We start from the raw sequence: 25549 nt of genomic DNA on the forward strand, positions 1-25549 counted from the left end.
AAATATTCCTTTTTTATTGTTAATTTTTTACTTTTAACTTTTCACTTGTGTTATGCATGACATATTTAAAATCACAAATTAAAAGATATTTTTATTATGTTTTATATATTTTTTTATTTAAGATAAAAGCCTTTTTTAAATTATATATTAAGTCAAAATCAAACATACAAATTGAAATAAAAAATACGAGATAAATACCGTAATTGAAAAAAATAGAAACAAAGAAAAAATGAGCTATGCTGAAATAAATTAGAGTAGAAACAATTCAAAGAAAATGTACATTTAGGTAAAACTAATAAAATGTTTCTAATTAATTTCAGAACGTGAATATTCCTCGTGAACAACTAACACGCTTCAAAGTGGAACGCAACATCACAACACACCTGAATATTTGAGGATTATGTACACAATATTAGATCCCATTAATGAGTATGATATAAGGTTCTTGTTATCTAGGATTCACTATTTTAGTCTCTCTGCAATTTTATCTAAATCAAGAGCAATGTGAAGCTACATACATATCCGGAAAAGGCCAAAGCAAATCAGCCAACATGCCATCTCTGTTAAAAAAAAATATCACATTTGCCAGTTACGTTTATGAATATATGAAAACTTTTCATCAAGTTATGTGCATGCACCTGATATATGCTTTGGACATACTACGACCTTATAAAAATATTTTTCTTCCTACTAAATACTCTAAGAGGAGAAAAAATAAAAGCAAAAAAATCTTGTAGTACTAATTTAGAGTTAATACCTCATATGGTCACTCAATTATGTACTCTTCTTTCAGAAAGTCACTCAACTTTCAATTTTCACTCAAAAGTCATTCAACTATTGATTTCTTTCTCAGAAAGTCACTCAACTTTGAATTTTAACTCAAAAATCACTCAACTATCCACTCTTTCCTCAAAAAGTCACTCAATCTATTAAATTATTTTTTAATTAAAAATTGTCGATATTAATTATTTCTATAAAAAATTAAAAATTAAATTTTAAAAATAAATAAAACCATTTAGTGATTCATCCACCTAACCCGACCCATTAAAAAATATGATATGACCCATTTTATTTTGTCTTTAATCCTAAATTAATCCCTCTCTTTAAACCTTGAATTAGGATTAAAGACAAAATAAAATGGGTTCTATCATATTTTTTAATGGGTCGGGTTAGGTGGGTGGATCACTAAATGTTTTAAATGGTATTTTTATTTTTTAAAAATTTTGGTTTGTTATATAAATAATTAATATCAATAAATTTTAATTAAAAAAGTAATTTAATAAATTGAGTGACTTTTTGAGGAAAGAGTGAATAGTTGAGTGACTTTTGAATTAAAATTCAAAGTTGAGTGACTTTCTGAGAAAGAAATACATAATTGGTGACTTTTGAGTGAAAATTGAAAGTTGAGTGCTTTCTAAGAGAAAAGTGTATAGTTTAGTGACCATATGAGATATTAACTCTACTAATTTACATAGTAAGAAGTAATAAAAATATGAATATTATCTTTTGACTTTACGTTTACCCATTTTTATTCGTATAAATATGTATTAAATCAAATATTTTGTTTATTTTCACTTAATTCACTTTGGACAAATTGATATTAAACTCGACCAATTCGCTATCCTTACTTTCCACTCAAAATGTGTTTTAATTAAGTGGGACGCGTGCTATTCACGAACCGGTTTGTGGGCATAACTAGAAATGGGCTCCACAGCTCTTACGTGTCGAGTCATTTGACCAAGTGGAAAATGTGAGAATTAAACTCGAAACATTGGAGCAAACCAAGCGTATAATACCAAAGAGGCGGGAAAACTTAAACCCTAGTACCCAACCTTCAAGAAATTGGCTGAAGCTTTCTGAGTTCGTTCTATCCAAAAAATGGGAATCAAGGTACGTCGACGCAGAAATCAACTGTTTAATCTATCAATTTTACTCTTTCATTTTCATATACTGAACTGTTTCTTTGTGAATTCTAGGGTTTAATGAAGCTGTTGGCTGACAATGCTCCAAGTGGAATGAAGGAGCAGAAGTTCGAGAGCTATTTCGGCCGTAAAATAGCCATCGACGCTAGTATGAGCATTTATCAGTTCCTGGTTTGTACATTTACCTTAGATGCATTCATGTTTAGAATACGTTATATCTTAATACCTGTGGAGTTGTAAGGATAATTCAATGGTGAATTGTTGTGGTGTAGATTGTAGTAGGACGAAGCGGTACGGAAATGCTCACTAACGAAGCTGGGGAAACTACTAGGTATATTATGTTTTTTTGGAACTCCACGACTAGTAGTACTATTGTACTCTATATAATACGAAAAGGAGCAACATGTTGTGGGCTATTTGTTGCTTTAAAGAGTAAAGCAAAACATACTTGTGTACGTGCTGTTATGGTTCATTTAGATTATTGCTTATGCTAGGTTTGCTTTACTTGGTACTACTTTGAATTTTGCATTAAAAAACTGTAGTTTTTATTGATTATAATGGCTATGTGTGTTTTTAGTCATTTGGTCGGGATGTTTTCGCGGACGATTAGGCTTTTGGAAGCTGGAATCAAGCCAGTGTAATTTATTGCTTTAAACTTTTGTGGTTGCTGTTCCTTTTGTCCCTTTCTTGCCTTGTTCCTATTCAGTAATTTCCATGTCTTTATTTACAGTTATGTTTTTGATGGCAAGCCCCCTGATTTGAAGAAACAAGAACTTGCAAAACGGTACATATGAGCTCCCTTATATGTTCTTTGTATTATATCCATGAAGTGCTGCCTGTTTGTTCATGTTTTCACACTGTCTCGTCTTTGCAGTTACTCTAGAAGGGAAGATGCCACAGATGACTTGGCTAAGGCTACAGAGGTTTGATAGTTATATATCTCTATGATTCAGTATCTCTTTTGGGCTTATTATTTACTGAATTTAATTTCCTGTACCCTCCACCACTAGAAAAGGGTTGAGAGAAGTGTATGACAAGTTCTATGTTTTTGTTCCAACTCTTATTTTTCCTCATATATGTGTTCTTCACATAAGTGATATAGTTGCATTTTGATTGCAGAGTGGCAACAAGGAGGATATTGAGAAATTCAGCAAGAGAACAGTAAAGGTGGGTTTGTATAATTGTTATTCTAGGTATATTAGTTATATAAGAGAAGAAATGGTGTTTGTTTGCTGCTCTGTTAATCTCATTGCGTAGTAGATGGTTAAAAACCCCTATTGCTCTGTTATAGTTAAATTTACAACCAGTTTCACAATTCGAGTTGGAAGCTTCTAGAACAAAGAGAAACTGAAGACATTGTGGAGATAATATTGAATTTGTATTGAGAGAAGAAGTGCTTACAATCCCTAATCTAAATGTCAACAAGCTGTACAGATGATTATATAGCAATCCTATCTGATAACTACCTTACCTAACTGGTTAACTTAAGTATCCAAATGTCTAACTAACTCACTGCATGCTAACTATAAATGTGAAATGTGAAAATATCTTGAACCAACTTTAACCAACTCTAACCAACTTGTATCTTGTATCAATTCTCAAATTCTCAATAATCTACAAATACAAGATCTGTAAATCCTTACTGGAAAAATCCAACAGTTTGAGATGCAGAGAGAACTAATAATGTCAAGAAAAGGAAGTGCCTCTGTTTTGCCCATAATCTGTTCAGCGTCACTCTTCAATATTATTTTGTACAGATAGAAGTTTAAGAAGCAGGTTGTGTCTATGCTCAAACTCCTAAAATTGTACGATCAATTTTCTGCTATTAATTGTGATTTACAACCTTGTTCAACACAGATTTGCAGGTTTTGAGTAGAAAGAAGTTTTAGAATAACTCTTTAATACTCTTGTACAATAGGCAGGGGTGTGCATCAATTGTAGCTACTAATACCAATGAAGTGTTTGAGACGTTGAAGAAAATGACTTCTTGTGAAATATGGCATTTCGTTGTATAACATGCTTTGGCTTGTAAACCTCTTGAAATGTTTAGGTTCTACCCCTTCTTTTACATTGTAAATAGCCAAAACCTGTGGATATATATGAATGACACATACCCAATTTTCAGGTTACATCACAACACAATGATGACTGCAAAAAACTTCTCAGACTAATGGGGGTACCTGCTGTTGAGGTGAGTTGGAAGTATAGTCATTCTGGTAGTAGGGTGTCTTTTAGATGGTTAGTGGCATTCAGTGTACCTTATTTCACGTAATGCACATACAATGGCATCTCTTCAAAGTACAATTTTTGCCCCTGATTCAAGAAAGTCTGAGTTTTTTCCTTGATGGTTTCCTTAGGCTCCTTCTGAAGCAGAGGCTCAGTGTGCTGCACTTTGCAAGGCAGAAAAGGCATGTATACCCTGTCAATTAATTAATAGCTTAGAACTATGTGTGATCTGTGTACGATGTGGTCAACCGATTTTGGGTACTTTGACCAAAATCGATTGGGAAGTCTGGACAGTTTTAATGATTTCTGTAATCAATACAAAAGTTAAGGTGAATTGAAGAAAATGGAATACCTTTTATATAGGGATTTTTATGTCACTCCTTTTTCTTTGATCTCCTACCAGGATCTCCTCAAGTTCTCCACATAATATCTCATAAATGTGGTTTTATAACTCTATTTTAGGCGAATCCCCTCACCCATAACCAAAAATACATCCATATCCTGGAATCTTAAAAATTAGATCATGAAAGACCCGACCTCTAAATCCGCACCCATATCAGACACATGCACCCCAGTCTGAGCAACTTAGGTTGGATGTCTAATCTATTTGATTGTAAAGGATATATTTAAGGCCTACATTTGCAGAATTGAGTTTCTTCATGGTATGTATAGTTGTTTGCACATATGGTATAATAAAAACTTCGGAGGTTGGGGTGGGCTTGACAATGAAATGTTTTCTCTGACGAATCATGATGTGTAATTGTGTTCGATTTTCCAGTTCCAAGTCACTCATTGGGCATCATTACAGATAAGTATTGAAAGAGTTCCTCTACTTGTCAGGTTTATGCTGTGGCCTCAGAAGATATGGATTCCTTAACTTTTGGAGCTCCAAAGTTTCTTCGCCATTTAATGGATCCTAGCTCCAAAAAGATACCAGTGATGGAATTTGACATCTCCAAGGTAAAATGGGCCTGAGCACTTTTTTTAGTTGATGTCAAGTATATTATCTCTTGATTTATGTCTTATTGAAGGTATTGGAGGGACTTGAACTTAGTATGGATCAGTTCATAGACTTGTGCATTCTTTGTGGATGTGATTACTGTGATAGCATCCGAGGTACCATACTTTTCAGTTAGATCACTGTTTAAAAATCATTTGACTATGCATATGCTACCTCGTGTTTTTTCTGCACTATCCGTAATCAGTAATGCTACAGTTAGTGTCATTTTCGTGGGTTGCACACGTTTTACCTTGGTCCTGACTTCTTATAATCAATCTTACATTGGCATCTAGGAGCTGTTTAAATTTCATGTGCTTATGCTACATGCTTTACTTATGTTGCAACTGATATGGTTTGAGTGATTGGAGCAATATTTCTTGGTATCTAATCATCAATCTATGCAATAGGCATAGGGCCCCAGACGGCTTTGAAGCTTGTACGCCAACATGGGTCAATGGAGAGCATATTAGAGAATATTAACAAAGAGAGGTACTTCATTTGATGTTTTATGGAACTGAGTTCGTTGAGTATGTATGCATGCATTCATTGGGTGTTAAGTAGCTCTTCTTTGCCAAGAGTCATCAATTATCCTGAATACTCCCAGAAGCTAGTTGATTTCCCTTGATTCTCAAAGCAGAAAGAGCGAGGAGATGTTGAAAATTTAGAAATTCATTCTAAAGGAGCTTGTCGTATTTGTAAAGGGCCACTTTTACTGCAATTACTCCTGGAGACTTTATGGGTCAGCACTATTTGATGGACTGTACACTTCCTTCAGACAATAAACAATGTTCTAAAACATTTTGGCATACTTTCTTGGGAATGATTTTGAAATTTTAAGTTCATGAGGGTCCATATGTTGTTGGATAAATCATTAAAGAAACGGCAGTCTGGTTAAGCTTCCACTACTTGTGGAGTCCTAGAAGAGCTGGATCACGTTGGATCTATTGTACACAGCCTAGACCCTGTTGCCATTTAAGTATAGTTTATCTCAAAATGTACGGTCTGTTGTGAAATTAAATTTTCAGAAGCATCTAGAGCTTTGATCTAGTAATAGAAGTGCAGCTCGTGATGTGTAGGTTAGGTGTACGCCATGGGTTTGCCGCAAACATAAGCCTAGTTGTAAGTGGAAAAAGGGTAGTGGGACTGGCCTTATCTACTGAGTTTAGAACCAGACAGTTCTAGCCCTCGAGGATTTCTTTTGTTATTAAAAGAAAAAGTTACTTTCCAAAGAAAGAATCAAGAGAAAAATATGCCTACTTATTGACTTACTTGAGAACACTCCCTCCTCTCTATCTCTTCTGTCTCCATCTCACCTTTCCTTTTGGTTGTGGTTGGAGAGTGGGTGGACTTGACCGCAATGTTTTTGGTAAATTATGTGGGCAGTTTAATTAATCATATGTTGCTCGGAGTATTTTCATTGCTGATCCTATTGTAGATATCAAATACCTGATGATTGGCCTTATGAAGAGGCTAGGCGGCTCTTCAAGGAACCATTAGTTGTTACAGATGATGAGCAAACTGAACTAAAATGGGCTGCTCCTGATGAAGAAGTGATTGTCTTACCTGAGAAACTTTTGATTTTTTGGTTGGTTGTTAATGAATTTTAACAGAATCTTCATTTTTATATTCTATTCTTATTAGGGGTTGGTTAACTTTCTGGTAAAGGAAAATGGATTCAACATTGATAGAGTTACAAAGGTATCATTCCTTTTGCCACTATTTGACAGAGATTTCTTCTAGATTTTTTGAAGGATAGAATTAACTACTTTGCATCTTGCTTTGTTCAGGCAATAGAAAAGATCAAGACAGCCAAGAACAAATCTTCTCAGGGGCGGTATGAATTACTTAGAATAAATCTGTTGATGGTTGATAGTGTCGGAAAAAAATGTCATTCCCTTAACCTCTTAAAAGTGGTTGATTGGCCATTGAATATTATTTCACCTTGTAAAAGCCTTTAATTTTATAATTCTTGCAGTATTTTCTAACCATGATCTTTTGCATTGTGATTTGTGTTGTGTCATTTTTGAACAGGTTAGAATCATTCTTTAAACCAGTTAGCACGTCTGCTCCAGTTAAAAGAAAGGTACTACCATTCATGAACTATGCCCCCCCCCCCCCCCCCAAAAAAAAAAAAACATTCAACTGAAAAATCTTTATTTAAGATTGCCAACATCATTGCGTTGCTTACTCTTTTTGGTGATAGAAGAATTGGATGAAGTTATCATTTATATGTTATATATGAGTAAGTCAGTTCACTTGATTAACAGCAAATTATGTGGTTAGAAGTAAGAGCAACACTTGGCTATGTTGTTTCTTCTTTCAATTCAATCATATCTTATGTTAATTGTTCTTGAAGTCAGCTATATCTCTTGGGATTGAATATAAATTTAGTTCATCTTTCATGTGTAATGCTTTTCTAAAATCCAAAGATTTCTTTCTTTTAGAACACAAATGTGGATTGTCTTAAAAGTTGGTCAAACCTACTTTTAAGTTATTTAGCCTTTGGGAGTGTTTGGCAAAGTTAATATAACTCAAAAATAAGTTTAAAATGACTTTAAAAAAAAGTCAAAAGTAGGTGCTCCCCTACTTTTCATTTTTTAATCTAAAAGTTACTTCAGTTCGACTTTTTAAAAACTACTTTTAAAACACTACTTTTTTTAAAGTCAACCCAAATGGGCTCATACTCTTGTCCTGAAAAGTATGCCCATTCTAGATATTGAATTTGTCAATGTTTGTTTCAAATTCTAACTGGTTGCCACCATTACTTTTTGTACGTTAGCTCACAAGGAATCCAAAAGGCATGCCCATGCTTAATGTAGAATTTGTTAATATATGTTCCAAAATTATGACTGGTTGCCCCCATAACTTTTGGTACGTTGGCTCACAGGGGACTAAATGTGTTCTTGTATCTCCGAGTCCTGTTACCAAGTTTAAGACACTCTCTTTACGATCCAGACCTGGTGTCCTTGGAAGGCTAATCTTCCCATCTTTAGAATTGGGGTCAAATTACTCCATGCCATTATTCAGACACTTCTGCTTCGGCATATGATGCTGTAAACCCCTCATGAACTCTTGCCTTTCATAATACAAAATGCTCTAATTGCTAACATTGTTGTGCTGAATACTGAATTCTGAACCTGTGGTGCTGAATAGTGAATTCTGAACCTGTGGAAAAGAAATTGATTGATTAAGGTTTGGAATAATTGTTAATTCATGAAAATACAGGTGGTGCAGCTAATAAAATCCTCCTAAAAATTTTATCCCATTAACTAATTTTTGAACACAAACATTAATTTTAAAAGTAACGACTACATGAGTTGAGTTGGGGAGTAGGGTATGGTGTTGAGAACTGATACTTCAAAATTTCTTCCGTCTGTGCTGGAAGTTGTTTATCAAGGCCTAATACCTAATTGTGCCCTTTAACTTGGCCTCAACTCATATCTATGTTCTCCAACTTTGAGTGTGTACAAGTAGACAATTAAGTTTTGTCTAAAGTTGAACTTGTAGAAACACATGCATACTTTTACATGGCATAATAAAACTCTATCTGAGTGTGTCTTATGGAATTGCCATGTAGGACGTGTTTTTCTGCTTGTTCAACTTTATAAGCACAACTTTATGTAAGTTGAAGTGCTTGCTTGTGCACATCCAAAGTTGGAGGACATAAATGTTACTTGAAATCAAGTTAAAGGACATATTTATGTATTATGCCTTTAGTCAACATTTACTTTTTGGTTTCGAAAGAACAATTACTATATTTTAAGCTAAGTATTCTTTGTACTATTTTTCTATTTGTGATGTCGGTTTTTTGTGAAGAAAGAAAATCTAGAGGAATTTTGCTCCTAAATGATATGCATCTTTGGCCAAAGATTGGATCTCGTTAAAATATGATGCCTTATCTGGTCACAGGAAACATCTCACACCACTGAGAAAGGAGCTGCTAACAAGAAATCAAAGGCTGGTGGTAGTAAGAAGAAAAAGTAGTTAGCATCAAGTTAAAGCTTGCAGTGAAGTGATGGTTTCGTACCTTGGTCAGGTTAGATTCCTTGATCATTATCTATGTTGACTTTGTCTGCAATACAGATTCTGATGCCACTTTATAATTTTTCCCATGTACCATTGTAAACTCATCTAGACTAATTGGAGTATAAGATGTCAACTGAATAAAAGTGGCTAATGTGTTTGCTTTGGACTTCTTCTCGACTTCAGAAGTAGTTTTAGAAATCTTTTTGGTTTCTGCATAGTAATTTGGTGTCCTTCCAATGTACCACTAGGATGTGTAGTTTCCAAGATCTAGCTAAACCAGGAAATTGGAGTTTGTGTTTGAAAAAAGTAACACTGATTCGTAGTTGGAAATCATGGAAAATATTTTAAGGCTGTTTTTCTTTTCCCTATTTACAAGTGAAGAAAAGAAGACGAATTGGACTATCTATCAGAGCTTGATGTGCGTTTCACTAATTATTAACCTGCTTTAACTTGATGTTGGCTTAACCTTCATCTCTTTAGTTTTTGTTCATCAAAAGGATACACTAATGCATTGTGGGTTTTTTTTTCACTGTTTGAAAGAACAGTCAGAGTGCCCAGTCACATTGCTGCTTGTGGAGTCTTTGGTAGCTGGCGCCTCAAATTTGTTTGGTCTTCTGGAAGAAAATACACCGATTAGTCAGGCTTTGTTTCAAGTGTCTCGTTTATTTTCTTTTCTTCTGTATCTCTCCACCCTGCCCTCTTTTTCAATCAATGAGTGTATAAATCTGGATTATCCTGGGTTCTCATCCTATGTGAATTTGGCATTTCTGTAGGTTACATGTACACCATTTAATGCATAAAACCGCTCTTAATCTAGAAATTGGCACAGTTGTTGCAATGGTTTCGTTCTCTCGAGGAAAGAACTCGTAATTTTGTATCTGCCAGGGCTTCCAAGTTTAAACGCATCGTGGGCCGTGAAGCGTCAAGTCCAAACGATTTCTTAGACTTTTGTTCAGACCTTTGTTTCGAAACATCCGTTTTAGCTTCACAAATGTTCATTAGCTCGGAAACATGTCTACACAATAAACACACTTAATGAGCACAAATTGATAATGTTATTGCTCATACATAATTTAAGTGTTGTAAGTAACATTAAAAAAATATAGGTGTCTATAGAGCCTATCAACAGCTACCTATAGTAGATTTTAGGAGAGGTAGATGTAAGTCATAGAAATGACGTGAGATGATTAAATAAGATATGACACATTTTTAGTTTATTGAGGACATGATCCTGAATAAAAATATATAGAGGTGGGGGATTTTAGAGTAAAAAGATAGTAGTAGGTAATCGAGTATTATAATACTTTAATGTGGAAGAGGTCGGGGTAGTTCCCTTTTCTCATCTTCTCCTTATTTGGTAATATTAGTTTGTATTCATGTAGTATCTTTCTTCAATTAAATTTTACTTCTTTAGGTGCTTCATTAACTTTTATTTATTATCGTTATTTTTCTTTCAGTTCTATTTTGATTACACCTTTTAGAACAAAGATTTATATTAAAGAGACTCTCTACTTCCACAAAGATAAGAATAATGTGTTTGTGTACATCTAATCTTTTCCGGACTACCATTTTGAATCCTAATCTTTTGTCGTTCCCTTCAGATTTGACTTTATTCGTTCCTTTGAAATGTCTTCCAATCATCTTTGCACAATGATCCATCTATGATCTATAGGAAGTGCAATTAAGTTGTTTACCGCTAATCACTTAATTCTTGATAAATTAGGCATATTTTAACATCTCTATTTATAATATATCTATGATCTATCTATATCTATCCTTCTATATACTACTAATAATAACTACTCTAAAAGTGAAAACCTCAAAATGTCAATACTAAATAGTGAATTACCAAATTACTCATTATAAAATTAGTGATTTTTTAATCCTTTAGGTCAACATTATTCCTGTAAAGACTCAAAAATATCCGCTTAAACTATTCAAAATAGCTGAAATTTACTCTTAATTTATATTTTGGCTCAAAATTACTCTTCCCGTCTAACTATAGGGTTAAAATTGCAAATGCTATATGAACGCTACATGGAACGCTAATAGAGTTTCACTGCCACATAGGCAAAAAGGAAAAGGGTAAAAAATATCCTAAAACTATCCGAAATAGCTCATTTATACACCTAAACTATATTTCAGCTCAAAACTATCTTTTTCGTCAAACTATTGGGTCAAAAGTGACTTTCTTATTAGCGAAGTTGTTAAATGCCACATGAATGCTACATTGACTAAATTCCTAAATCTTACTTGTTTCCCCTCATTTTTGTATTTTTTATAAACAATTTCATCCCTTCTCCCTCGTTTTGCGGCTAGGGTTTCACAATTTTCTCCATCGCTAGGTTTGTAAGTGATATTCGTGGTTGTAGATTAGTAACACTTTTTTCTTATTTTATTGTGTTTACAATCACGAAATCCACTTTGAAGCTCAGCTCGGAAGAAAGTTATGAAACCTTAGCCGCGAAATAAGGGGAAAATTGTGAAATCCTAACTATCATACGTCGAAATGGTAAACATAATAAAATAAGAAAAAATATTTACTAACCAACAACCATGAATATCCACTTTGAAACTCAACCTCGAAGAAAGTTACGAAATCCTACTTGCGAAATATGGGAAAAGTTGTGAAATCCTAACTATCATACTTTGAAATCATATACATAATAAATAATAAAAAAAGAAAAAAGATTTACTAACCTACAACCATGAATATCAACTTTGAAACCCAGCTATGGAAAAAACTGTGAAAGCTTAGCCGTGAAATAAAGGAGAACGAGTGAATCGTTTCGGGAAAATAATGAAATTGGGGGGGGGGGGGGAGTAATTAGGATTTAGGGATTTAGTCTATGTGGCAGTGGAACCTTTTTTGGTATGCAATGTGACATTCACATGACATTTAACAACTTCCGTTAATAAAAAGGGTACTTTTGACCCAATAGTTTGACGGAAAGGATAGTTTTGAACCGAAATATAATTTATGGATAAATTTCAGATATTTCGAATAGTTTAAAAATATTTTTTATCCTTTTCTGTATTTTTTATAAAGTTAGCTTTTATTCAACTAATAATTTTGTATTCAATGAAATAATAATGCTGGAATTGATTTCGTATTCCAATGATTTCTAATAAATTTGGCTTCTTTCCATTTCTATTACCCTCATTTCTCAAATAAACAAACATATTTGTTTTAACTCATTCTATATTATATGCTCAGTAATAACAAACATATAAATTTTTTCTTCTTATGTTTTCTTTCGTATCTTTTCTGTAGCTACCAACTAAAAATTTAATTATTTCTATGGGCATCTGGACTCCCCTATTCACTCTCATTAATTTTTTTTTTTTATATATATATATATATTTTATATATATATATATATATATATATATATATATATATATATAGAGTAGAGTCCGGAGCGATTTTCTAAAAAAAAAAATGATAATCGCTGCCTAAAATCTAATTTCACAAAGTCATACTCATAATCACATTTCACAACATCGGTGGTTAATGAGATGGGTGGACTCGTTATAAGGCTTGGACAATCCTCCTTCTTTGAACTAGCTTTTGGGTGTGAGCTGGCCTAAGACCTAATTTCACAAAGTCATACTCATAATTAACTAGGAGAGAACACCGAGTCAAATAAATAAATAAAGTTGTTTTCCCGCAACAAACACGGATCTAAGAATTGATAATATTTGTATAACATATGATTGATATTTATGAGATTAAATGTTCACTTAATTAGCTTGATATGTCCTCAGTTCCAAACAACTGTAATTCTTTGAGTAAATTTTGTTATTAAGTAAGTATGTTGAATTATTATCTTAATTGTACTATTATGATTTAGACTTGGACGTAGTCCATTTCGAGGCCCTACTGTTATCTTTGTATAACGATTAACGATCCAGTGTTATCTGTATAGTAAGTGCAAGTTGTTTCGAAAAATTAGGCATTAACTAATTATATATAAACACTATATACTGTAAACAATTTATTAAGTGCTGAGAAGAATAATGTATATACAAATCTTATCTCAACGTTATTAAAAACAAATAAACTGTTTTGAAAGATATTCGACTCGAAAAAATTTCTGCTACATATAATTTGTACCTCTAATTTTCTCATTCCAATCAAAGTTCAAGTTAAAGGAAAATTTAAGGGACCTCTAATTAAATAAAATATACCTATAGCTATGCTAGTAATAATTTTTCAAAATCAGGTCAAAAATTACGCACTATTTACTGGATGTCGAAAGAGTTATGTCATACCGTTTAATTTTTAGGATAATTAAGAAGCATATTTTATATCTTCATTCTTAATGGACCATTTCATATATTATATGCTAAGTAATAATTAACCAACATAATTCTTTGTTTTTCTTTTGAAGTTTTCATTTCTAGGTTACCGACTAGACCTTTAATTATTCCTATGAGCTCCCGCATAAACTTATTCACACTTGTTAATTATATATATAGTACCATTTCAATTTTGTGAAAGTCAACTTGTGGTTATAGCTTGTTAGAACATGTCAAATTGTGATATATAATGAAGACTATTTCCTATTTTTGATTTCCTTTTAGTAAAGAAGAAATCAATAGCACAATGAGGATAAAAGTTGATAACAACTTGAATAGATTATAGTGAAATTATTAACAATTAGCAAATGGCATGTTTCGTGCTCAAACACACAAATTATCTTATGTCAACTAATTAACATCAATTTTATTAATTCGGCTTCTAATTCTCACCCTATAAATAAACTGCCTAAATTTTCATTATCCATAAATCAACATTCAATCTTCATTGTTCAATTCCAAATGGCTGTCTTTAGAAAAATGTTTCCTTTAATTATGGTAATTATGACATTATTAGCTATTAACTCAGATAAAGCTTGTGCTGGAGATCCAGATATGCTACAAGATGTTTGCGTTGCTGATCTCACCTCAAGTAAGTTAAAAGCTAAGACGCGGTTCTAATAATATCTATACGTAATTAATTATCTTACAAGTGATCTGATTGTGAAACAGCTTTGAAATTAAACGGATTTACATGCAAGAACATGTTCTCCGCGGCTGATTTCTCTTCGATGGTTATTTCAAAGCCAGGAGCCACAAACAACATGTTTGGTTCCCTTGTTACTGGAGCTAACGTTATGGCTATTCCTGGGCTTAACACCTTAGGTGTGTCCATGGCTCGAATCGACTATGCTCCAGGTGGCATTAACCCACCCCACCTCCACCCACGAGCCACGGAGATGATTTACGTTTTACAAGGTGAATTAGATGTTGGTTTTATTACTACAGCTAATGTATTGGTCTCTAAGCATATTGTACAAGGAGAAGTGTTTGTTTTTCCAAGAGGACTTGTTCATTTTCAGAAGAATAATGGTCACATGCCAGCAGCTGTTATTGCTGGGTTCAATAGTCAGTTAGCTGGTACACAGTCGATTGCGACAACGTTGTTTGCAGCAACACCAGCACCTGGTGTTCCTAATGATATCTTGGCTCAAGCATTCCAAATTGGTACCATGCAAGTTCAGCAAATTAAGGCTAAATTTGCACCCAGGAATTAAGTAGTAAAATCTTTATTTCTCAACAGATTTGTTTAATTCATGTTGTTCTGTTGACAAGTGGATGATGTTTTGATTTTTGTTTGTAATGTTAATAAGAGAGAATTCTCCTTAGATTTCTCATTATGTGTTTGTTGTTACTATATATATGTTTGGAAATTGGATTTTGAGTGCTTTGTGTTTCGATTAAAGAATGTTTTTTTTTCCTTAACCAAAATAGTACTCCTTGTTATCATGAAGTCAATGGCTGGTAAGTCCAGTACAAGTAAGGATGAGAGAAGATTCTTTGACTTTGTTTCGTTCCAAAAATATGCATTTTCATCCAGAAATTTTAGGTTCGAGTCTAAGTATATGCAGTGTTATATCATTAAAATCAAACTTTTCGACACGAATTAGAATAATTAGAAATATATGTGTCAAAGTCAATCAAGTCATCGTATAAAATAAGCTACCCAATCCTCACAACAACAATATACCTACACACCCAATGATGTCCTACCAAAGTGAGATGTAGCAGCTAGGCAATCGTCAACAAATTAAAATTTAAAGATTGAATCTTAAAAATTTAATATATACAGAATTTCTTTTTTACCTTTGTCAATTGTCACATGTCTTTTTCTCCTCATTTGAGATCATATGGTCCAAAGCTCTTCGTCAAAGCTCGAAATTTCAATATATATAATTTGAGTATTATTTGATTATGATTTAGTGACATATAAATTCTATTGAGGAAGTCCAAACCCCAAATTAATGCTGTCTTCAACAGAATTTTACCATAATTTTGAACAGTAGTAATCCCTGTAATTTCTTCATATATTATAGTCCAGTACTTGAGGGTAACAGGAAAATGACACCAAAACAGACGTCTTTATTTACGTTTAACACTACTCTACGTAACGTTAAAGTAAAAGTTTTCCAATCTGTAACATTGAAGTCCTACACCGCAATCAACGATCAACATTGACACGCACACTATTTTTAGTTTTCAAATATTACGAAAATAACAACATTACCCAATGACTATTCAATATTGTACATTACTTACCAGATGAAATATTCAAAAGGGCATTTGCTTGCTGATTAGAGAGGACTTATTTATGTATTTAAACTAGCATAACTTTATACTGGTTACAAAAATGGGGAAAATGTAATTCAGATAAAATCCGACATAAGTTATACAAAATTTGGGTTTTCAGATAAACCATAACATTGCTAATATAACGATTGGTTCTTATTATTTTCTTTTCACATAACTAATGCATGTATAAAACATGATAAAATAAAAATGAAATAACTTATATACGAATAGTTAATCTTGCAAAAGTATCTTGCATTTACTTGCATAATTGATTCATAAATAACTAATATCCGCTTAACTTCAATCATCAATCATATTACTTAGTATCTTGATTCAATAACTAATTACTCCTTCCGTTTAAAAAAGAATGACCTAATAGAGTGTAATAAAATAAAGAAGACTTTTTAATTTTATGGTTCTAAATTAAAATTACGTCAAATGTATCAAAGTGCTCTTTAATCTTGTGGTCTTAAATATGTCACGTGGAAAGTTAAAGTTAAATTATTGCCAAAAAAAAGAATTTTTTTTAAAAATAAACTAAAAAAAAAATAAAAATATATTTTTTTTAAATGGAGAAAGTATTTAACTGTGCTTGGTATTAATTTGGGTCAGTGTAGGAAGTACATGCATTGTTAATTTTTATAATCTTCATAGTCAACGTATGTCAGGATAAAAAAAGGGACAAAATAACCATCAAAATCAAGTTAGGAGATGGAAAAAAAAAAGACAAAAGGTATAACATTTTTACCCAATTTAAGAAGTACGCTACAAGTATACATATATATTTTTTCACTTCGAGTGGGTAAACAATTCTCTGATCTTTGACTAGTTGAAATCGAAAGTAATAAAATAATAATTAATTAAGTTTAATGTGTGGATTAATTTGAGTGTACTATCAATTTGATCGATCTTGTACTTCTATTTGCAAATATTAAAGACTTTTATATATGACTAATTGACTATACATTTATTTAATTAACGTAATTTTTATTTCTCAAATAGGTATCTCATCCATGACATTTGCGATGCCGCGTCGAGTCTAATTTATATGAAGAGATCATTTCTAAAATAATTAGTCAATACAGTTATTTTTATAAAAGTCATTAAAATCATTGAACTTATCAATTATTCTCTGAAAATCACTAAATCATTTTTTATCACATTAGAATTGTTCCAGTTCTGTATTGTTCTAGAAGTTAGCTAAAGTAATTTTAATCATTTTGAATTCATTAAACTTATTATGACTGGTTACTCAAGGATGATTAATAATCATACTCCCCCCGTTAATTTTTATTTCTTCTCTATAAATAATAATTAACATCACAATTTATCACGATATTTTTATTTACTGATATTAGTTTTAGATTTTTAAAAATTAATTTGAGAAATAATTAATTGATATTGAGAAAAAAAATTTAATCTTTATTTATTATATACAAGTGATGACTAAAAACGTCAAGGATATCTTAAATTAATATTTCTATCTTCACGAGGTAAGGAACACTTTACTCTATTCTGACCTCATATAAGCGGAGTATTTTATTGTTGTCGTAAACTCTACATATAAATTACGCTATATATTGTACAATCACATAGCGTTAAAAATTAATCACAGTTTATCTCTACTCTTTTTTAAATTATAATAGTCTATTAATTATGGTGGAACCCAAATACATTCTAAAGTGTTCCGATACATTACAACTTCACTTTAGATTCACCGTTTAACGTTTTGATACTATCATGTAAACTGATAAATTCAAAAATAAAAAAGAGTAAAAATTTGTGCGATTTTTTGAAATAATCAAAAAATTTAAATAATTTTCGTATTAATTGGTGTCGTCAACGGCAAGAAGTCAAAAGTCCGTATAAGCCCAAAACTGAGGCCTGATATAGGACCCCAATTTCCTTATGTCTTCGCTTTGGGTGGAAGAGAAAAAAACAGCATGGTTCTTGCGTTTACACTCCGCACGCTTTCCTCACGTGACTTCAAAGTATACTCCTTTATAAATAAAAAGCCCATCCTATTTTGTCTCTCAATCGCACTACTTCTCTTCTACCACATTCCTCTATTTCTGTGCCTAAATCAAAATAAGAAATTATTTCTTCTCAATACTTTTCATCTTAATTCCACCATGTCTGCCTTTGGAAAATTTGTTGTAGTTATGGCTGTTGTTATGTTAGCCATTAGCTTAGATAAAGCTTCTGCTGGAGATCCAGATATGCTTCAAGATGTTTGTGTTGCTGATCTTACCAACAGTAAGTTTCATTTTACAGTTTAGTGTTTGTTAAAAGAACTCTTTTTGAGTAAGAGAAAGGTAGACTTTTCATATGTTGTGATTTGAGTTGGGGGTTTTGGGTCTCTCACATTTACCTTAATTAATTAATTTCTCATTAGTAATACATGTTGACTTTTCTACTTGTCCAAATTATTGCTTCTTCTTGCTTTCTAGCTTGTTATAGGATTTGTTACGAGTGTTGGATCAAGATCCAACTGTATATGAGCTGGCAAAATGTAGATGATTGACCCTATTAAATTAAATTTGCACATATTTAATATAAGAGCTTTGAATCACAAGTACAATTATTAGGGAGGAAATGATCTCCTATTATCATAGTGAATTAAATAAAGGGAAACGATATTTTTTAATTATTGTGTGAGCAATATCAACATATTCATTATGATTTTATAATAATATCTTTGAACTTTGAACAATTTATTTAATTTGAAAAATAAATACCTTCTTCGTCCGGTATTATTTGTCATGGTTTTTATTTTAAGAGTCAAACTATAAAAACTCTGATTAATATTTTAAAATGTATTTTTTCATCATATTAATATGAAAAAATTGTAATTTATTGTACTTTTCATATAATATTAGAATATTTAATTTTTTTTGTTCAAAATATCAAATTAATCTAATTTACCTTTAAAACTTAATTAAATTGACTTTTAATAAGCACAATATAACAAATATTTCTGTCGTGTACCTCTTTTTTTGGGCTAAAGTGACCAACAATGAGTACCTACCCAACATTAACATTATTCATCTTCGTCCAAGCTCGGAAAAAGAGGTAGCCTTTTTCAGGGGGTCCAATGTCTTGTTGGACTATTTAAAAAAAAAATAGACTCACACCTGGCCATATTAATAACATAATGATCTAATCATTATCGTTTCGATTAAAGTAACACATGCTGATTATGTACATGAAAACAGGTTTAACCGTAAACGGTTATCTTTGCAAGAAGAACTTTTCAGAAATAGACTTTTCATCAATGGCCATAGCAAAGGCAGGAGCAACAAACAATACATTTGGTTCTTTAGTCACAGGTGCAAATGTCATGAAAGTCCCTGGCCTTAACACACTTGGTGTGTCCATGGCTCGTATCGACTATGCCCCTGGTGGAATTAACCCACCTCACACTCACCCTCGTGCCACTGAAATGATCTTTGTATTAGAGGGTGAATTAGACGTTGGCTTTATTACAACTTCAAATGTTTTGATTACAAAACATATTGTTAAAGGTGAAGTGTTTGCTTTCCCTAGAGGACTTGTACATTTCCAACAGAACAATGGGGATGTTCCGGCAGCCGTCGTCGCGGGGTTCAACAGCCAGTTGCCTGGAACTCAATCGATCGCTACAACGTTGTTCGCTTCATCACCAACTGTTCCTGATAGTGTCTTGACTAAAACATTCCAAGTTGGTACTAAGGAAATTCAGAAAATTAAGTCAAGGCTGGCACCCAAGAAATAGATTATTCGTTAATTAATTGATCGTGTGACAATTAATTCGTTTGGTGAGAGCTTGTTAATTGATAGGGATTTGTGGGTTTATATACGACGGGGAATGGATTGTATATCTTTTGTTTCAAATAATGTTGTAAACATTCTATTGTTTCTCTGTTGGTAATAAATGTGATCGTTCTGTTTCTACAACTCATAGATACATGAGTGAAACATACTACAAAAGATAGCCATAATTCATAAACATAAGAGATCACGAAAAAAAGTGGAACATAATAAAAAGAAGTGCTAAACTCTCTCTCCTTCTGTTTAATAAAGGATGACCTAATTTGATTTGAAACGGAGTTTAAGACTTTTTAAAATGTTTCAAAATGTCTTTTAATATTGTGATCTTAAACATGTCATGTGAAAAGTTAAAATTATAGTGTTACCAAAAAAAAGGAATCATTCTTTTTCAAAACAAACTATAAAGAAAATAGAAACATTCTTTTAGAAACGGAAGGTGTATTTTTTTCTTCTTTGTTTACTCAAATCTACGAATTTAATGTTAAAGATGGGCCGGGTTGTATCAAGCAACCCCCAACCTCCTTGTCCGTCAATATCAAAACTATTTAAGAGTCAAGTCTTGCATTTTTTTTCCTTGTTTGTTTCCGTCTTATTTCATCACAATATGAGAGTTAATTCTATGCGATATGATGAAAGATAGCAAGAATGTGACATAATAAAGACGACTTTATTTACGTTTTACACTACGCCACCTACATACCGTAAAAGGAAATCAATTGTCTTCCCTGATATTAACGACGTTGTACTTGAAATTCTATTACCCCCATTAACATTGCTACTATTTTAGGGACCCTATTTTAGTTTCAAACAGTTGTTGGATCTTTACAAGCAATTAATTAACGATAGCAGTTTGATATATATCTATGATCCGTTAAAAATTTTCTTATAGTGTTTATATATATGATGCATGATTTGACTAACCAATCATTTATGATGCATAATTTACTTTTGCTAAACATAAATATTGAAATTTAACTAAATAAGATTTTTCTATAATACATTTATTGCTTAGGTGCAGGAACTTAATTATTTAATATTATTTCATTGTACATGCGTAATAGATTTTTGATTCTTCAAGACATTAAAAATTAATCAAGGTCAAGCATATATCACGCTAAAAATAGACAAAAAAATGACCATCAGAATCAAGTTAGCCCAGGCGACTAAAAAGTAAGACAGAAGGAATAATATAATTTAACAAGTACGCTATATATATATGATATAAGTAATTAAGTAGATTGCTAAGTATTTGTTTTCATTTTGAGTAGGTGAGCGAACTCTTTGTGACGAGTTGAAAATGAAAGTGAAACAATAATTAAGTTCGATGTATGGATTAATTTTGAACTATACTATTAACGCACTTGATCTATTATCTGTATTCGAAAATAAAAAATTAGATAAACAGCTACAATGTTTAATTTTTACAAAAAGCATATTTTTATGTTACAAAGAGATAAATATACATAAAATATTGATTATGAAAATATCTAACAATATAAAAGTATTTGTTATTAATGAGATTTTTATATCCCAAATAGATGTCATCCGTGACGTTTGCGATGTTGTATTTCCTTATTTTTTTGGATATAAGCTGTATAAGATAAACTTTGTATATTACATTGATTAACGTGAACTTATACTATTTACTTACCTTTAAAGGCAGGATTCATCGAAATCATAATACGGAGAGATCATTTTTCAAATTATTACTTTTTTTTTATAAAAGTCAAATATAATATAGGGTCTAATTTGTGTCATTGTAAAATCATTTAACTTATCAATTATTCCGTGAAAGCCAATAAATTACTTTTTATTCACATTAGAATTGTCCAACTCATGAATTGTTCAAAAAATTGCTAAAGTAATTTTTAATTATTTTGAATCCATTAAACTTTATGACTGCTTACTCATAAGATAGAGGAAATTTCAAGGATGGTTATCCAATCTTATTATACGAGATGTCTTTTGTTACATAATTATATTTTACTTTCACTATAATTTTCTCAAAAATTGTTTTCATTAGGCTTGAGGAGGCAGTTTATTTGGTATGTTTGAACAAATAAATGAAAGAAAATTAAAGGTTGAACAGAAGAATGAACAACAATGAAAAGAATCAAAAAATTAAGTTTATAATTATCCTAGAACTCTTTTCTTTTACGGTTTGGATCATTGCTATTTATAGTATCAAAAATATTATTTTATATTATATTTATCTATTATATTGTATAATATGGTAGATATAATGTTTGGTTAAACTATATTATTTGGTGTTGTTTAATAACATTTCTATTATTTGTACTAAATATCTTCAATTATTCTAGGATAAGAAAAATATAAGGTAAAATAGTATTATGTAAGGATATATTTAGAGAAAGAATAAATTAATTAACAACGAGAATATACCAAATCAGTTATTCCATAAAATAAGAATTTTCATTGTTAAATAACAACGAAATTTAACAATAAAATATAATACAATATAATTTTAACTAACAATCGAATCAAATATTATTTATATGATAATGATACAATACAATATAATAAATATAATGATATAAACAAAGCAATAGTTATGACAAGTTTTAGACCATTCACGTTATCGAAATTAATTAATTAATTAATTAAGATTAAGACAATTTTTGTCATAACCTGATCAAAATAAGATGATTTTTTTTTGATAAAAAATAGATAAAATAAATACCTAATACTTCGCTTTGGGTCAAAGAGGATATAAACAGCATGGTTCTTGCGTTTGCACCGCACGCTTTCTTCACGTGACTTCAAAGTCTACTCAAGTTTTTTTTTGAAGAGTTTGATATGGTTTTAATTTGAAAGTTGACCAAATTGATTATTTTAAATTAATTTTTAGCTTTTGAGTGTTTGATAAATTTAAATAAATTTAAAAAAAGTTAAAGGTCACAAAAAAATCATTTATATTTTTAATTTTTAACTTAAAAATTATTTAAGTTTGACCATTTTTTAAAAGCTACTACATGTTTTTCAACAATAGTTGTGCACTATTTACTTGACACATTTCTTAAGAAATAATAATAGCAGGATAATATTACTCTCTCCGTCCACAATTGTTTGACAGATATATACTAGAAATAGATGTCCAAGATTAATTATCAATTTAAACATTTAAGAAATAATTAGTCATTTTTTTTTTTCAATTCTATCCTTAATAATTACTCCATTTTGTTCAATTAAAAAGCCATGTAGACTTTTCACATTCTTGATATAATAGACTTATATTACTCAAATTACACATTGTATAAAATTTCTCTTAAAAGGAAGGCATGATCTTATTCAGACAAATAATTATAGACAAAGGGAGTACTATTTTATCTTTTTGAGTTTATTAAATTTAATGCTCTGAAAAATCTATTAATAAATAGTATTTAATAATAAAAAATAAATAATCTAAAAGAAAAATTATATTATTGAACAAGTATTTTTTATATAGCGAACGCTATTGTTAGATGGAGGGTGTATTTTTCTTTTAAAAAGCAAATCGAAATAGACTCTGTGTCTATTCTCCTCTTATAAATAAAGCTCATTCAATTTTCTCTCTCCATTGTCCCAAAAGTACTACCTGTTATTTAATTCAAAGCTCTCTCTAAAATAAATTCCTCTCTTTTTTGCCTAAATCAAAATAAGAAATTATTTCTTATCAATACTTTTCATCTTAATTCCACCATGTCTGCCTTTGGAAAATTTGTTGTAATTATGGCTGTTGTTATGTTAGCCATTAGTTTAGATAAAGCTTCTGCTGGAGATCCAGATATGCTTCAAGATGTTTGTGTTGCTGATCTTACAAACAGTAAGTTTAATTTAACTTCCTCCGTTTTAAAAAGAACTATTTTTCTTTTTAGACGTTTGAAAATAAATGATCATTTCTCTCTTTTTTTCGATAATATTTTAATTTTAATTTTTTATTTGTTATAGATACACTTAACATAAATTAAATTGAGGGTCACATATTGAAAAGTTTTCTTTAATTTTTTAAATTTTATTTCAAATCAAACTAGTTAACGCGATATTTTTGTTTTGTGGTTTTGTTTGCCTTAATTAATTTCTCATTTTGTAGTAGATCTTGACTTTTCTACTTGTCCAAATTGCTTCTACTTGCTTGCTTACTTGTTTTAGATTTATTATGAGTGTTGAATCAACATCCAACTATATGAATTAGCTGGCAAAAGTTAAAAAGAAGAAAATTGACTATATCAATGATAGAAAATTGTCCCAAATTATCTGTTTTGATTTAAACCAATAATTGTTTCAATAATATAATTTGTTCTAAACACTACAAATGCCTCAAAAACGTAGATACTTATTAAAAGTGATTATAATTTATATTTTTAAAGATATATAATTAAAGGTAAAATAATTTTTAAAAATACTCCTCCGAATTAATGGGTTTTTATTGAACTTGTAAATAAATGAGTATTGGTTAGCAGCGGTGACAATGGTCACCAAATATAATCAATTCCCTTTTTTGTCGTAAAGAGCAGTTTGGTACACCCACTTTTGAAATCTATCATAAAAGATATACTTAATCACTTTCTCAAATAAGTATATCTTCTTAGAGTAGTAAGATATTAAAAATAAATTGATGTTTTCTTTGTTTTTAAGTGAAAGATTTTGGTACACTTTTTTTTGAGAAAATGCAAAGTATTCCTCAATTTATGGCCGAAATTTCATGAACATACTTATACTTTACTAAGGTCTTATTACTCCCTCAAACTTATTTCATAAATAATTTTCTACCTCTTTTCGACCTACGTGGCACTATCATTGAAAAAACGTTGGGCACAGAAGATAGTGTCAAGTAAGCCGAAAAAAGTAGAAAATTATTTATAAAATAAATTCAAAAATAATAGTACATTAATATTGTATAAGTGTGTCTCTGAGATTTCGAGCATAGTTCAAGATACATTATACATTTTTTCCTCTCTTTTTTTTACTAAAGTAAAAATATAAAAAGGACAAAAAGATAAAGTACTACTTAGCTAACATTTCGTACTATATATGCAATAGGAAAATGTCTTCCACATTATTATTATCTAATCATTTATTTTATACAACACTACTTATGCAATTTTCTGTTTTATGTACACGAAAACAGGCTTAACAGTAAATGGTTATTTTTGTAAGAAGAACTTTTCAGAAATAGACTTTTCATCAATGGCCATAGCAAAGGCAGGAGCAACAAACAATACATTTGGTTCTTTAGTCACAGGTGCAAATGTCATGAAAGTCCCTGGCCTTAACACACTTGGTGTGTCCATGGCTCGTATCGACTATGCCCCTGGTGGAATTAACCCACCTCACACTCACCCTCGTGCCACTGAAATGATTTTTGTTTTAGAGGGTGAACTAGACGTTGGTTTTATTACAACATCAAATGTTTTGATTACAAAACATATTGTCAAAGGTGAAGTGTTTGCTTTTCCCAGAGGACTTGTACATTTCCAACAGAACAATGGGGATGTTCCGGCAGCCGTCGTCGCGGGGTTCAACAGCCAGTTGCCTGGAACTCAATCGATTGCTACAACGTTGTTTGCTTCATCACCAACTGTTCCTGATCATGTCTTGACTAAAACATTCCAAGTTGGTACTAAGCAAATTCAGAAAATTAAGTCAAGGCTTGCACCTAAGAAATAAATATTGTTTCGTTAATTAATTTGTTCTTTGTGACAATAATTTGCTTTCGTGAGTTTGTTAATTGACAAACATTTGTGTGTTCATATACGATGGGGTTGGATTTTTTTTAAAATTCTTTTTTGTGTCCTTTTTTAAATTTATCATCAATAATGTTGTAACAGCCTATTGTTTCTCTGTCGATCAAGAATAAATGTAATCGATTTCTAATTTTACGCTCTAATTACCTGGAAAAAAAGGTAAAACA

The 25549-nt window shown here is 31.2% G+C and overlaps 4 protein-coding genes across 5 annotated transcripts; all 4 read left to right on the plus strand.

Moving 5' to 3' along the window:
• Positions 1-1747: 1747 nt before the first annotated feature.
• On the plus strand, positions 1748-10012 carry LOC101268807 (flap endonuclease 1). 2 transcript variants are annotated; one of them, XM_069288953.1, is made up of 19 exons: positions 1748-1890; positions 1977-2093; positions 2195-2253; positions 2500-2559; positions 2653-2706; positions 2797-2845; positions 3042-3089; positions 4048-4113; positions 4280-4330; positions 4989-5108; positions 5180-5264; positions 5556-5637; positions 6584-6698; positions 6790-6846; positions 6936-6982; positions 7180-7231; positions 8036-8201; positions 9058-9184; positions 9720-10012. In XM_069288953.1, the coding sequence occupies exons 1-17, from the start codon at positions 1879-1881 to the stop codon at positions 8195-8197; spliced, it is 1236 nt and encodes a 411-aa protein (XP_069145054.1). In that variant the 5' UTR covers positions 1748-1878; the 3' UTR covers positions 8198-8201; positions 9058-9184; positions 9720-10012. The 2 variants fall into 2 exon arrangements, with proteins under 2 accessions (XP_069145054.1, XP_004230373.1); XM_004230325.5 differs by lacking the exon at positions 8036-8201.
• Positions 10013-13963: 3951 nt separating this feature from the next.
• Mdip1 (germin-like protein) lies at positions 13964-14941 on the plus strand. The gene is made up of 2 exons (NM_001246932.2): positions 13964-14128; positions 14209-14941. Exons 1-2 carry the CDS (start codon positions 13999-14001, stop codon positions 14751-14753), a joined length of 675 nt encoding a protein of 224 aa, NP_001233861.1. The 5' UTR covers positions 13964-13998; the 3' UTR covers positions 14754-14941.
• Positions 14942-17731: 2790 nt separating this feature from the next.
• Positions 17732-19764, plus strand: LOC101243830 (germin-like protein 5-1). The gene is made up of 2 exons (XM_004230326.5): positions 17732-18084; positions 19044-19764. The coding sequence occupies exons 1-2, from the start codon at positions 17772-17774 to the stop codon at positions 19580-19582; spliced, it is 852 nt and encodes a 283-aa protein (XP_004230374.3). The 5' UTR covers positions 17732-17771; the 3' UTR covers positions 19583-19764.
• A 3111-nt stretch (positions 19765-22875) lies between these two features.
• On the plus strand, positions 22876-25512 carry LOC101244124 (germin-like protein 5-1). Its single transcript, XM_004230327.4, has 2 exons — positions 22876-23461; positions 24767-25512. The coding sequence occupies exons 1-2, from the start codon at positions 23338-23340 to the stop codon at positions 25303-25305; spliced, it is 663 nt and encodes a 220-aa protein (XP_004230375.1). The 5' UTR covers positions 22876-23337; the 3' UTR covers positions 25306-25512.
• Positions 25513-25549: the final 37 nt, after the last annotated feature.

The sequence above is a fragment of the Solanum lycopersicum genome, chromosome 1, assembly GCF_036512215.1.
Source record: "Solanum lycopersicum chromosome 1, SLM_r2.1".
NCBI classification, from domain to species: Eukaryota; Viridiplantae; Streptophyta; class Magnoliopsida; order Solanales; family Solanaceae; genus Solanum; species Solanum lycopersicum.

Bases quoted from the DNA above. Each gene is read 5' to 3' on its own strand.
- LOC101244124 (XM_004230327.4), top strand. From the start codon at position 23,338: ATGTCTGCCTTTGGAAAATTTGTTGTAATTATGGCTGTTGTTATGTTA. The intron at 23,462-24,766 runs GTAAGTTTAATT...ACACGAAAACAG, and splicing joins TGTTGCTGATCTTACAAACA to GCTTAACAGTAAATGGTTAT.
- LOC101268807 (XM_069288953.1), top strand. The intron at 2,560-2,652 runs GTAATTTATTGC...CTTTATTTACAG, and splicing joins GAAGCTGGAATCAAGCCAGT to TTATGTTTTTGATGGCAAGC. The intron at 5,265-5,555 runs GTACCATACTTT...TCTATGCAATAG, and splicing joins TTACTGTGATAGCATCCGAG to GCATAGGGCCCCAGACGGCT.
- LOC101243830 (XM_004230326.5), top strand. From the start codon at position 17,772: ATGGTTCTTGCGTTTACACTCCGCACGCTTTCCTCACGTGACTTCAAA. The intron at 18,085-19,043 runs GTAAGTTTCATT...ACATGAAAACAG, and splicing joins TGTTGCTGATCTTACCAACA to GTTTAACCGTAAACGGTTAT.
- Mdip1 (NM_001246932.2), top strand. From the start codon at position 13,999: ATGGCTGTCTTTAGAAAAATGTTTCCTTTAATTATGGTAATTATGACA. The intron at 14,129-14,208 runs GTAAGTTAAAAG...ATTGTGAAACAG, and splicing joins CGTTGCTGATCTCACCTCAA to CTTTGAAATTAAACGGATTT.